At 44.2% G+C, this 14,128-nt stretch overlaps 1 protein-coding gene across 4 annotated transcripts in view; it reads left to right on the top strand.

Moving 5' to 3' along the window:
• The window catches only part of TEF (TEF transcription factor, PAR bZIP family member), a 38,192-nt gene extending 24,693 nt beyond the window's left edge, over positions 1–13,499 (top strand). The window contains exons 3-6 of one of the 4 annotated variants that reach the window (XM_040408613.1): positions 5,291–5,523; positions 7,784–7,995; positions 12,712–12,752; positions 12,792–13,499. In XM_040408613.1, the coding sequence (XP_040264547.1) occupies positions 5,291–5,523; positions 7,784–7,995; positions 12,712–12,733 (467 nt within the window). In that variant the 3' untranslated portion in view covers positions 12,734–12,752; positions 12,792–13,499. Of the gene's footprint in view, positions 1–5,290; positions 5,524–7,783; positions 9,106–12,711 lie in introns of those variants that run through there. The other 3 variants (XM_040408612.1, XM_040408616.1, XM_040408615.1) reach the window with 3 other exon arrangements.
• Positions 13,500–14,128: the final 629 nt, after the last annotated feature.

Below are 14,128 nucleotides of genomic sequence, written 5' to 3'. Positions count from 1 at the left end.
GCACATCTAAGGATTCCCAAACCCACCCTCCAGGGCCGTTTGGTTGATAAAACTCCACCTGCACAAATCCAGGGGAGCAGATCTAAAGGATTCCCAATCCACCCTCCTTAGTCGTTGGTTGATTAAGCACCACCTGCACAATCCGGTGAGTGGCCCCTGGGTGGTTTGATTGTTATATCACCTCCGGCGCAGCCTGCAACCGTCATGGCTAGATGCTGAGAGGTAGAACTGCGCATGAACCGGACAGAGCAGGACATATTTCTCCACCCTTCCCCCCCCCCCCCTAAAGTCACATTCAGAACCCTCCCTTCCTGAAGGAGTTGGCTCTGAAGGGGGGGATCAGTTATTCAGACTCTGATATGAATCCAGTTCAATCTTCCGAGATGGCCTCCATGCTAGCCAGCAATACTGATTGTATGCATTACCTCCTTCCTTAGGCGGCATTTGCACTAATACTGGATACGGGACTAACTGCACTAGCACTGGTATCAGTGCCAGCCATAGACTCTCCCCCTTCCATAGGGGGCTGAATTGCAGTTCCACTGGGTACAGTACTGGCCGTAAACATTAGCCTCTTTCATAGGTGGCGTTATGTCATCAATGGTTTCAGTGTTTACCGTATGCATTACTCCCTTACATAGGTGGAGGAATTACTCTTCCCACCGGGTACAGGACTGGTCATATGCATTACCCCCTTCCATAAGGGGTGTCCTTTCTCTACCATTGGATTCAGTTCCTGCTGTGGGCATTTCCCCTTTCCATAGGTGTGGTACTTGCACTACCTCGGGTTACAGTATTTCCTGTATATGTTTCTCCCCTTCATAGGTGGAGTGATTACACTACCACTGAGTGCAGTGCTTACCGTAGACATTACCCCCTCCATAGTTGGGGTAATTACACTACCGTTGGATGCGGTTGTGATTATCAGGTTCTCCCCTTCCTTAACCGGAGGATGGCACTACCACTAATTGCTATTCCATCAGTCGTCGGCCTTCACCATGCTTCCGTGGCATTACCCTCTTCTACAAGTGATCTGTTAACGGGGGAATCTCTAAGCATCTTGGCATGCTATAATTCAACTATGCCACGACACTAGATGCCTTGGCTTCCTTCAAGGTTGGCTGTGGCAACAGTCGGTGCCATTGGACCTTGTACTCTGCAGCTAGTGGTATAGGGATACTGCCACTGGATACTGTGGCTATTTCCATGTTGTGCCCGTCTTTTTCTTCCGGTGCGGGTTCTGGGCGCAAAGATGTCAACTGTTCAGGAGGGTGCACCCAGCAACACTTATGTGTCCTAGAGACCTCCCATCCCCATGAGTCTCCACCGTTCAGGTCGGTCACGGTGTTAGGCCTCGACAACGCACGTCATTATTCGACATGTTGATATTATGATACAGCGTGCCGAATGGCACTGTCTCTATTCCTTGTCCACCACTCTTCCTTTTCTAGGTGAGGGTGTTTTTGCTGGCACTCCGCAATAGCTATTACAGCGTGTTCTTCTCCGCGGGGAAGGTTACACGCTAAGGCTGGAGATTGTAGTCGCTGCAGTGGAGCAGCCCACCTCAGTCACTGCTTCAGCGGCTGCTCCTGTTCAGCACCCCCTTGTTAGGTGGAGTGCTTAAGGCTAGCTATCCTTATCTGGGACACCAGGGTACCATGTTTCTACTGGGTGTCCTTAGGCCTCCCCTCAGTTTTACGCTGGCAGAGCATGCTGTAGCTCCTACTGTACAGGGTGTATTAGCGTCTCCACTATATACTAGGTTTGCTACGGCGCAGTTCCTTCGTCGGGTGACTGATTCCTCTGATTCTGGAATCAGTGACTTCGACGGTGTGGCCTCCTCCTCAGCTGGAGTATGGCGTTAGCGTTACTCTGATGGCTTTCCTTATATGGCCTCCTATATTGCTTTACCAATAGATTCTGTGGAGTGTCAGTCTCAGTTGGCAATAGGCTTAGCCCTGGCCTCTTTATGGTTTACACTACCGATAATTGACCGTTGCTCCGACAACCGTTGTTCTGCTATAGTCAACTCGGGCTTTGCGATGGCGTAATTGCCATAGCTGTTCAGCACCTTTTTGGGTGCGCTCTTCTCGATAGCTTAGTCCCTACATAGCCATAGGTGGTACGACTATGGAATCCCATCTCTAATTTTTCCAAGTGAATAGGGTTTCCCGGGTACGGTGAGGGCGTTGGACGTCATATTTGCACTCCACCAAGCAAGAGTATTTTTCTCATCTTGGTCATCTGCCCTTCCAGGCCGGATTTCCACATTGTCAATATATGGTCACTTACGGGGCTTCCCTTCACCGGTGATGTTCACATCAGCTTTACTTCTACCTTTCTCCGAGGTTTTGGTTGTTTGGCCTGCAGTTGTGAGTCCCACCACAAGCCTCTACGTTTCTAGGGGCATTGGTCCAATTTACCGCTTCCTAAGGGGCGTTCTCTTAACCACAAGGGGTTCCTGCGGACCTGGATTTTAGTTCTGCTTCCACAGTTGCCGCCAGGAGCGACCTGTGAATCGTTTGGGGGCGTTTCAGTGAGGAACAAGTCCTCCCTCTGGGACGCCGTCTTCTCCTTTTTTATTTCTGGGAAGGCGGCATTCCGGGTGGCGGGATCTTCCACCCGGCGGCTCTCGGAGTTGATAGCGCCTTCTTGTACGTACTTTTTTCCCTTGTCATTAGCATAAGGCAGTGCTCCGCCCAGTATCTTCCTTTTTTTGCAGAAGGTAGTCGCCGCTTCCCAACTCATCTCAGACATGGTCTCTCTTCTTTCTCAGTCGCATTATAGAGAGCAGGCTTTCCATCAGCCATGTGATTTGGCCTCTAAGGTTTGCTGGTCCATAACTAACTCTTTCCGCGGTACGGACTCTTACCTGTTTGTTTCCTGGGGGTCCTTGTCAAACTGACTATCTCTAAAGGGACGTATTCCAGGTATATCTGTCTGACAGTTGCTCGGGCATTCTGCTCCTAGGACATAGTACCGCCCGGCGGAGTTATGGCCTACCTGACCAGCGGTAGGCGCTTCTCGGGTTTATCTACTCCATGCATTAGCTTCCAGCGGTAGAGGGCAGTGTCTTGGCCTTCCGGGCGCACTTTCTCCAAGTTTTTCTGGGTGCCTTCCTAGGCATCGGCGGATGCTGCTTCGGGCAGCAAGGTCTTGCAGGCGGCAGTGGATTACGCATCCTCGAGGGCGTTTTTTCTCCATGGGATGGTGATTTGTTTCCCTCCCCGGGGGACTGCTTTAGGACGTCCCACGGTCCTGTGTCCCCCAATGATACGAGCGAGAAAACAAGATTTTTGTGAACTCACCTGTAAAATCTCTTTCTCTCTGTTTCATTGTGGGACTCTGCTCCCACCCAGTAATTCTGTTTGCCGCCAATGGTGGCGGTTGGTGGGCCTGCACGGTCCGCAGTTCTGGTTCGGTCTGACTGTCATTTGTCAGTTGATGTTGTGTGGTTTTTTTTTTTTTTGTTTTTTTTTTTTCTTCTTCTACTCCTATTGCTTGGGCACAAACTGATATGCTCTCTCCAGGCTGGAGGGGGTATAGCCGGCAGGGGAGGAGTTATCACTTTTCAGCCTAGTGTCGCCTCCTAGTGGCAGCAAGCGGCTATACCCACGGTCCTGTGTCCCCCAATGAAACTAAGCGAGAAAAAGATTTTACAGGAGAGTTCACAAAAATCTTGTTTTATCCTCAGTCTGCGCTATTTTCGAGTCACTCTTTAAGTCAAGTGGGCAGCGGCCTCTTTGCTTCAAGTCAAGCTAACTGCGCCCCCTTCCTGTCCCTTCGCTGTGACTGATCGCGCTTATGCTCGACGGCTGGCTTTGCTGAACAGCCGGCTGTCAGTCACAGGAGAAGGGACAGGAAGGGGACGCGGTTACCTTGACTTGAAGCAAAGAGGCCGCTGCCCGCTTGACTTAAAGAGTGACTCGAAAATAGCGCAGACTGAGGATAAAAGATCGTTTTTTTTTTTTCCTGATTTTACCGCATCTGACTGAAGGAAGAAAATAATCATTAGAAACACACTGCCAGCTACTTGAAGGTACTGCTGGCAGTTTGGGGTGTTTTTTGCCGCTGACTGATTCCCTTTTAGTTTCAAAACTGATAGCACTATAACAGATCACTTTATCAAAATCTGTCCAGCTTGCCTTATATACTTACTGCTGACATCAGCCTTAGTGTGTCCGAACAGGTCTGGACATGTCCATTGGAATATCTCCAATATAATGCATTATTATTATAACTGAATAGGCTTTGCATGTATAACTTAAAATCTAGACGTGTCGGCATATTCCGAGTTCATATTTGGAATCGGCGCGCTCATTTTTGTGTAAATCACATGTTTTTTCTCTCAGTAGCAAAAACGCTGTTGCGCGGTGTAATGGGTTTCTTAGTTTTGCTGGACAGTATAGTGCCGCATGCCGCTCTATATTTTCAGTAAAATGCAACAGTGCCTCCGACCCAGATGTGAACATAAATGAGGGCATCCCAATAATGCTGTAATTTCACATAGATCTGTCTCGATGACAGTTTGCCTTTCAACCTACATTTAAAAAGGACCTGTTGCCACAAAATGCTGCGCAATCTGCAGGCAGCATGTTCTAGAGCAGATTAATATATAGTTTTGTAGGAAGAGGTTGAGCAACATTTGTATTTTATACTTTTAAATCTCTGCTCTTTCTGAGCTTAGTTGGACACACGGGGCCATAATATCAGTGACCAAGGTTATCTCTGTATACACACTTACACAGATTGAAAAATAGGTGTTCTCATCCTTCTCCCAATACTGGATAAACGGATGGCCAAGTGTTCAAAAGGTTGTATACCCTTAGAACCAATTTTAATGTGACTGTGAGGAGGGTGAGGTTTTTTTGAGAATTCTCAAGAGAATCCATATTGAGAAGTAAATTGATCCAGAAGTGGCAGCAAGCCTCACATTTTCCTTGCAGGGCACCTTAAAAGGTACCTAAACCTTTGGGAGAAAGCATGATCGTGCAGAAGCACTTCTCGGAGCGCTCTGCACTGTCTGTTTTCATCAGCACTGGTGTTTCCAGCCCGCTGAGTACGGATCTCATGTACTTTGTGGTTCCGTACTCTGCATGCCGATTAAAGCCGCCACTGCAGAGCGCTCTTAGAAGCTCATGCTTTTCTCCCAGAAGTTTAGGTAGTCTTTAATTTTTGCATAGAGCCCATTTTTTTTTCCAAGTTTTTAGCATCTCATTCCATTCTTTATAGTTACTAGTTGACTTGTATCTAGGTAAGCAATTATTGTTTATACTATATGTTCTTGCAGATCTAGAAGCCTCCATAACGTTAAAAGAAGAGTCTGATCCGCCAAGTCCCATCGATCCGGAAAAAGTAGAAGTGGAAGTAAACTTCAATCCAGACCCTGTTGATCTGGTGCTCTCCAGCGTGCCAGGAGGGGAGCTCTTTAATCCAAGGAAGCACAAATTTGCAGATGAAGAGTTGAAGCCACAACCCATAATTAAGAAAGCCAAGAAAGTTTATGTCCCAGAAGATTTGAAGGTGCGTGTAATAAATTGTGCTGCTCTTTCAATTTGCCTATAAAGTTTTCGTAGAATTTGCAGTATATATTAACTACCATGTGTAGTAGGTATCACTTTTACATCATTAGCAATAGCAAGGTTATTGAAGCCATCAAACATTACAAATCCCAGCTGCCCCTATAAAATAAAGTTAATACCATTTTATTCGTGGCCATTTGGATCTGAGGGCCCACTACATCATGCCATGTGGCTAGTGTGAACACAGATCTATCTGGTGCCCAGTTAGGTGCACAGTAGTAACTGCATGTGGCCTAATTGTCCCACTAAAGCCATTAGTTAACGGAGCGATATCAAAAATGGTCTAAATACATTTCTGCCTGACCTGTGTCTTTGTACACATCCTTACAGTATTGGGGCAGATTTACTAATCCTGTCTGATGGGCAGTCTAAAGATGTGCTGGATTTATTTAGTGGCTCATGCCTGATGATAATCCAACGTACCTTTTAAACCGGCCATACACATTATTCTAAATTTGATTAAAATGGACGCTTTCAACCAAAATGAGCATTTGTTGGTTGAAATCCAACAACGAACAATTGTTTTAGCTGACTAATGACAGACTGCTGTCATTTGAAAAAAGTCGGCTGCATTTAATATGTTAAAGAAAGGATGATTCGTTGGGAAAAGATCTTTCTTTAAAAGAAGGTTCCCAGAAAGATCTTTCATCCATCGCCTGGTTTTTATTGAATTTGTATGGGCACTTTTCAGTCCATTACAGTTGTCTGCGAAACGAACGTTCACCCAACCTCTGTCTAATGTGTGTGGTCAAAAAATATAAATAAATACATTTTTCTGTTACGGCATTCACCACATAGATTATTATAATTTTTATATATATATATATATATATATATATATATATATATATATTTTTGGACGTGGCAATGTGATATGTTTATTTATTATTTATATATTTTATATGTAAAATTGGAATTTTAATTTTTTTTTAACTATTCCCCCTGTCATATAGGCTGGGCACCGCCTCCTGTATTTGTATTATACGTTAACTTTCATTGGTGGCGCAGTGCGCCCGCCCCTCCTCCTCCCGTCTCTCCTCATTTGCAGCGCAGCACAGGGGGAGGAAGAGAGTGACTCCTTCTCCCCTGTGCTTCTTGAGGGAACATGGCGCGCTGACAGTAGCGCGCTCATGTTCTGTGATAGCGTGTTGGACACGTTATCGGCAAGATTAGATGCTGATACCGATAACTTTGAATATCGGCCGATAATATCGATAACTTCGCTAATTGGTCGATTCCTAGTCTCAAGTACATGTACAGTATGCTATGCTACATTTTACCCAATACAAAACCATACTATACTGTATTTTCACAAATTGTGGTCCAATATATATGATTAATTTTTTTTGTTAACTTTGCTTAAAGGTAGTCGCCCGTTAATTCACTGATTAAACCAGGTACAATTACTTGTAAGGCTAACTTAATCCATATGCAGATGAGCAGTTACATGCCTGAAGGACAGGCCCAAGTCACTCTGTGCACCCTTAGGCCCTTTTCAGACGAGTGGGAGTCACGCTGCAGACTCTCTTTGCAGCATCCGGCCTGAACTTCCAGCACTGCCGGGGTTGCATAGCATTATATTGATTTATGATGCTATGTAACCCTTACAGTTCTGGAATGTATTGGATAACAATGACACCCTAAAGGTTACATAGCATCATAAATCAATATAATGCTATGCGACCCCGGCAGTGCAGGAAGTTCAGGCCAGGTGCTGCAAAGAGAGTCCGCAGTGTGACACTCGTTCGTCTGAAAGGGGCTTTTCTCTTCCCGCCTTCTTCCCTCTCCTTGATTGACAGGGTCCTGCATAGTCATCTCGTCAGGCCCTGTCAAACAAGGAGCAGTAGGGCTGGCAGAGAAAGCAGGAGGAGAGAGTTCACAGAGTGGCTTGGGCCCGTCCTTTGTGCACTTAGCTGCTTATTTGCATATGTACTTAACCATCTGTAGCTTCATTTTGGAGAAAAGTTACCTTAAGTGAAAGGTATCATTACATTCAGCTGAGCTAGCCCTATAATGTGTCATGCTTGGTTTAACAGAGAATTTCTTAGTGACAGATTCCCTTTAAAAATTATGAAAATGCAGCAGCATATGGTAACATTAGCGCCATATTCTTAATCTGTATTACACAAATTTTGGGGGAAAAATGTTTTGTACAAATTCCTCTAAACTCACCAGCTTGCTGTTCATGATATTTCACACAGGATGAAAAATACTGGAGCAGACGTAAGAAGAATAATGTGGCAGCTAAGCGATCTCGAGATGCCCGGCGTCTTAAAGAGAACCAGATTACTGTTCGAGCAGCTTTCCTAGAAAAGGAGAACACTGCTCTGCGTACAGAAGTGGCCGAGCTGCGAAAGGAACTGGGCAAATGCAGGACCGTAATTTCCAAATATGAGAATCAACATGGACCGTTGTAAGCATCCTCCGAATGAACATTAACCTGTTTCCTTCCTAGTCCATACCAAGGCCAGTGTAAAGCTGGTTGTCACTTTCCCGTCTTTCTGCTAAATAGAACAGTGTAACTGGTGAGGATCCGGTAGTACATTTAGAGACTGATGTTTCTTCTATAACATTATAGAAGATGAAGATTTTATATACATAAATATATCGATCATAGAAGCGATTAAATATCATACAGAACAACCTTACTGGTAGTGTTGGTGGTTGTAAAACTTTGGGACCGTAGACCAGTGCTGTGTAATGTGCGGTGCTGGTAAATAGATTACATCTTTTGGAGGTTCCTCATGAACCTGTGGCACCTAATAATTTTGTATCCTATCAGTCTTTTGGGATTTGTGGGCAAACTCTTTTCTAAGAAACCACAAATAGCAAGAGTATGCCAACATTCGCCTGCAGAAGCTCCTTAAAGGGAGTGTCGTAGTAAACTATGGATGTGAAAGAATTTGGAGAGGAGTGGAAAGCCCTTGGACAATGGAGGTCATGTAGTGCTGTAGTCGTAATTGTGAGTGGTCACAGCGGGCGGCACATGCGTTTAGATTGGACTCCAGTGGTTGTAGTAAACACCTAGGCTGATTTAGTTTGTATCGGTGCAGCAACCAAACTCCTTTCTGGGGGTGAATCAACCTTATGTACATGGATGAGACAGATTTTTGGCCGCATAAATTTCTGTAGCAAATCTACCACGTGTGACTTTACCCTAATACTGAGGCTCAGAACTAACAGACACTGAAGTACTGAGTTAAAAACGTCTCTGGGGGTCATTTACAAACAGTCATACGCCACTTTTGTGGCATATGTCTGGCGCAGATTCTGTTGCACGCCATGATGCGGCAGAATCTGCGACTTCTTCCCCGCTCACACAGGTCTAAAAAAAAAATTGGTGGGGCGGGGAAGGGGGCCGGCCAGCAGGCTGGTTTAGGCATAGAAAATGGTTTAAATGTAAGACCGCAAGGAAGCTGGCTTACATTTAGAATCGGCACTAGATACGCCAAAGTTATATAGAGGCTGGTGCCTCTACTTAACTTCGGCGATCCACTGCCAGCTATAGGGAATAAGATCGGTGTGTAAAACGCCATTCTTAATAAATAAGCCTCTATAAAGTGTGTGGTTATTACAAGAAAACACAACGCACCTCTTTAATATCATGCCAATCCAGTGCAGATGCTATGGTCATCCTTCCCTTGGTCATAGTTTACAAGTGGCTGACACATGACTGCTGCAGCCAGTCGGTGGCATTAGTGCTGGATTAGAGAGGTGAGAGTGGTTTTCTTTTTTTGTTTTCAATATATCATTTTAAACTTGTTTATCCCACAAAAAATAATGTTGTTCAATGAATAGGGATTTTCATATGAAGAGTTATTGCAATATACATAGTATACATGCAACAATAAGACTGCAAGTTTTATATACAGTCAGGTCCATAAATATTGGGACATCGACACAATTCTAACATTTTTGGCTCTATACACCACCACAATGGATTTTGGATTTGAAATGAAACAGACAAGATGTGCTTTAACTGCAGGCTATCGGCTTTAATTTGAGGGTATTTACATCCAAATCAGGTGAACGGTGTAGGAATTACAACAGTTTGCATATGTGCCTCCCACTTGTTAAGGGACCAAAAGTAACGGGACAGAATAATAATCATAAATCAAACTTTCACTTTTTAATACTTGGTTGCAAATCCTTTGCAGTCAATTACAGCCTGAAGTCTGGAACGCATAGACATCACCAGACGCTGGGTTTCATCCCTGGTGATGCTCTGCCAGGCCTCTACTACAACTGTCTTCAGTTCCTGCTTGTTCTTGGGGCATTTTCCCTTCAATTTTGTCTTCAGCAAGTGAAATGCATGCTCAATCGGATTCAGGTCAGGTGATTGACTTGGCCATTGCATAACATTCCACTTCTTTCTCTTAAAAAACTCTTTGGTTGCTTTTGCAGTATGCTTTGGGTCATTGTCCATCTGCACTGTGAAGCGCCGTCCAATGAGTTCTAAAGCATTTGGCTGAATATGAGCAGATAATATTGCCCGAAACACTTCAGAATTCATCATGTTGCTTTTGTCAGCAGTCACATCATCAATAAATACAAGAGAACCAGTTCCATCGGCAGCCATACATGCCCACGCCATGACACTACCTTCACTGATGAGGGGGTATGCTTAGGATCATGAGCAGTTCCTTTCCTTCTCCATACTCTACTCTTTCCATCACTCTGGTACAAGTTGATCTTGGTCTCATCTGTCCATAGGATGTTGTTCCAGAACTGTGAAGGCTTTTTTAGATGTCGTTTGGCAAACTCTAATCTGGCCTTCCTGTTTTCGAGGCTCACCAATGGTTTACATCTTGTGGTGAACCCTCTGTATTCACTCTGGTGAAGTCTTCTCTTGATTGTTGACTTTGACACACATACACCTACCTCCTGGAGAGTGTTCTTAATCTGGCTAACTGTTGTAAAGGGTGTTTTCTTCACCAGGGAAAGAATTGTTCAGTCATCCACCACAGTTGTTTTCTGTGGTCTTCCGGGTCTTTTGGTGTTGCTGAGATCACCGATGCGTTCCTTCTTTTTAAGAATGTTCCAAACTGTTGTTTTGGCCACGCCTAATGTTTTTGCTATCTCTCTGATGGGTTTGTTTTGTTTTTTTCAGCCTAATGATGGCTTGCTTCACTGATAGTGACAGCTCTTTGGATCTCATCTTGAGAGTTGACAGCAACAGATTCCAAATGCAAATAGCACACTTAAAATGAACTCTGGACCTTTTATCTGCTCATTGTAATTGGGATAATGAGGGAATAACACACACCTGGCCATGGAACAGCTGAGAACTTTTGATTCCTTAACAAGTGGAAGGCACATATGTAAACTGTTGTAATTCCTACACCGTTCACCTGATTTGGATGTAAATGCCCTCAAATTAAAGCTGACAGTCTGCAGTTAAAGCACGTCTTGTTCTTTTCATTTCAAATCCATTGTGGTGGTGTATAGAGCCAGACATTTTAGAATTGTGTCGATGTCCCAATATTTATGGACCTGACTGTTTGTTTTCCTCTCTAGTAACGCCCCCTGCTGTTTATCCTTCTGGTCCACCTTCTCCTTCAGAGGTGGACTGCATTCTCAGTAGCTGCCCTTCTCCTTTCCTCCCCTCCAATGCTGGTGCAGTGATCTCTTGAGAGGCAGATGAAGTGACCCAGAATCCTTTCATTCTTTCTCTACTTCTAAATTCTTGGGCTGCTTTTACAGTTGCGTTGGGAATCTAGCGGGAACCAAGACTGTTTCCGGCATAAATGACAGGTTTCGACCCGACAAATGCCGTTTATGTCCAGGAGACATTTATGCCGGAACAGGCTAATGGAATAGCCTGCCGAAATGTGAACACAACCCAAACTTTATATAGCTATATGTATCTCTCTGCAGTGCAGGAGGAAATTGTAGGCGCATTACATACCATATAGATCTCTGGGGCTATATGTGAGACTACTTTGTATGCATTGGAGGAAGGAGTTAACAAGCAATTGCAATGTATTCTGGGAGATGCAGGTGCTTGATGTGAGGTGTCTCATGTGAGCTGCTGCCTTCCCACAAAAAGGGTAAGCAGATAAGTGAGCAAGGAGCGTTTTAAATTCCTGGGATGACCTCTTTAGGTCTCCTGTACACTACTCTATTTGGGATCTGCATTTTTTGCAAGGCAGACACTCTTCCCATTCATTTCTATGGGTCTGCATCCGTATGTCTGTTTTGCACATTATCGAACCTGTCCTAATCCTAGCTGCATACTGCAGTTTGTGCCCCCCTTCAAGTCCATGGGTCCACAAAAACCATGGATGGCACACTGAAGCTATGGGAGTGAAACTGAAGCATGGCAGGTAGAAATCGGGACTTGCGGATCCATTGCATGTGGCCCTTTTTGTTCCTCAGAAATTTTACAAGAGATTTTACTTACCACATGATTGTGTGGAAATTCGTGCAGTAATTTACGTTTGGCTTTTGATGTTATCTGAAGGACAAGTTAGGGCAGGTTCACATCACTGTTATGGATTCCGTTTTTGTTTTCCGTTATAGCAGAAAATAACGGAATCCATAGGACGGAAGTGAAACCGGAAGCCTCTAAGAGGCATTCAGTTTTGATCCGTCATAATAGAAGTCTATTGAAATCATAACTGATCCGCCTGGTTCCTGTTATGCGAGACTGAAAACAAAGTCCTGTCGAAACCAGACGGCTCCGTTATGATTCCCTTAGACTTCTATTATGATGGAAAGCAAAACAGAATGCCTTTTAGGGCTTCCGTTTTGACTTCAGTCTTATGGATTCCGTTATTTTCTGTTATAACGGAATCCAGAAAGGTGATGTGAACGCGCCCTTACTTAATTTCTTTTGCCCTATAATTTGTGTGTCGGCAGCAGCAGAAATTCATAGGAAACCTTGTCCATCACCGTGATTATACTGCAAATATAAAACCTGGAAAATGGATTTCTATTCTGATACTTTTCTATCTGTCTGATGTCATTGTGGGGGAATAAATGTGATTTTCTTTTCTCTGGTCATTGGTTTCACGTTGTTTTATATGAATCTCCTTGCACAGACGTCCCAATATCATATGCTGTGTGCCTGATGTTCTCATTGAATTACTTGCCTGCAGTTCTCACACTTCTCTCCTTTTATTCAAAGTGACTTCAGTGATTCAGAATGAGTCTCCTTACATTTTTTTTATTATTTTTATTTTTTTCTCCTCAAAACAACTTTTCAAAAAAAAAAGCTAATTGATTCCCAGACTGGATCCCAGTGGATTTTTACACTTGAACGCAGGAATACTTCTACAAGTCTACAACTGCTACTAAGGACCCTAAAGACATTTTCCAGTTGAAGAGATTAATTTTTTTTTTCAAATGGTTAGAAATATTCATCAGGGTCTTTCTGGGAATCTTCTTCTTTTTTTTTTTTTCTACTACAAATTAACTGACAAATATCCGAGCTGCTGTCGGCAGCATTTTTCATTTGTCTTTGCACTGGGCAGGAGAGTATCATGTAACACAATAAAGGGGAAACTAATGGTAGAGTTCCAGGAGGAGCTAGACATGTGGTTTGGGTGGTTATTATTGCTAAATTGTGGCCTTGAAGGGGAATTTTTTTTTAAAATTAAATAATTAAATGATATTGGGTGATTTTGGGGAAATTACCATACGGTGACCCAGGGAAATTCTAGAGCTGCCCTTCAGCTCTACCTGGTATTGCAGCTGAAACCCATTCAAGTGACTGGGTCTGAAATGTGAAATCAGTCTGGGCCTGGACACACATGTACATTACAGCAGAGCAAACTGGCCACCTTGGGCCCCTTGCAGACGAGCGTTCCTCCCGCAACGAGTCCGCCTCCCAGCACCTGGTTTGACCTCCCAGCACTGACGGGATTCACATAGCATTATATTGATTTATGATGCTATGTAACCCTTACAGTTCTGGAATGTATTGGATAACACTGGCAGTATTATGCCAGTGTTATCCAATACATTCCAGAACTGTAAGGGTTACATAGCATTATATTGATTTTAAGATGCTATGTGACCCCCGGGAGCTACGTTGCGCTCGTCTGCAAGGGGCCTTAGGGTGCCTTCACACGCGGCAGGTTCATTCATGTGAATAAAGTTGTTTTAATGGCAAGCGTGTGGATTTCTGCAAGCCTCGTTCAGGTGAATGGAATGGATTTTCAGTCGCAGAAATTTTCTGCAACAAAATCTGCGTTGTGAAGGCACCCTTAAGACCCCTTTCAGACAAGCGAGTGTCACGCTGCGGACTCACAGCGCAGTACCAGTCCTGAACCCTTAGAGGTCTGGAATGTATTGGATAACTCTGACTGCGTTATGTCACTGTTATCCAATACATTCCAGAACTGTAAGGGTTACATGGCAATATAATGCTATGCGACCACGGCGGTGCTGGAAGTTCCGGCGGGTGTGGCACTGAGAGTCCGCAGTGTGACACCGGCTCGTCTGAAAGGGGCCTAAAGGAGTTGTCCAGAATTAGAAAAATATGGCTGATTTCTTCCAAAAGCAGCACCACCCCTATCCACAGGTTGTGTGCAGTATTGCAG

This window comes from Bufo bufo, chromosome 9, assembly GCF_905171765.1.
Source record: "Bufo bufo chromosome 9, aBufBuf1.1, whole genome shotgun sequence".
NCBI classification, from domain to species: domain Eukaryota; kingdom Metazoa; phylum Chordata; class Amphibia; order Anura; family Bufonidae; genus Bufo; species Bufo bufo.
Note: the sequence above shows the minus strand (reverse complement) of the source record. Positions and strands in the feature narration are given on the sequence as shown.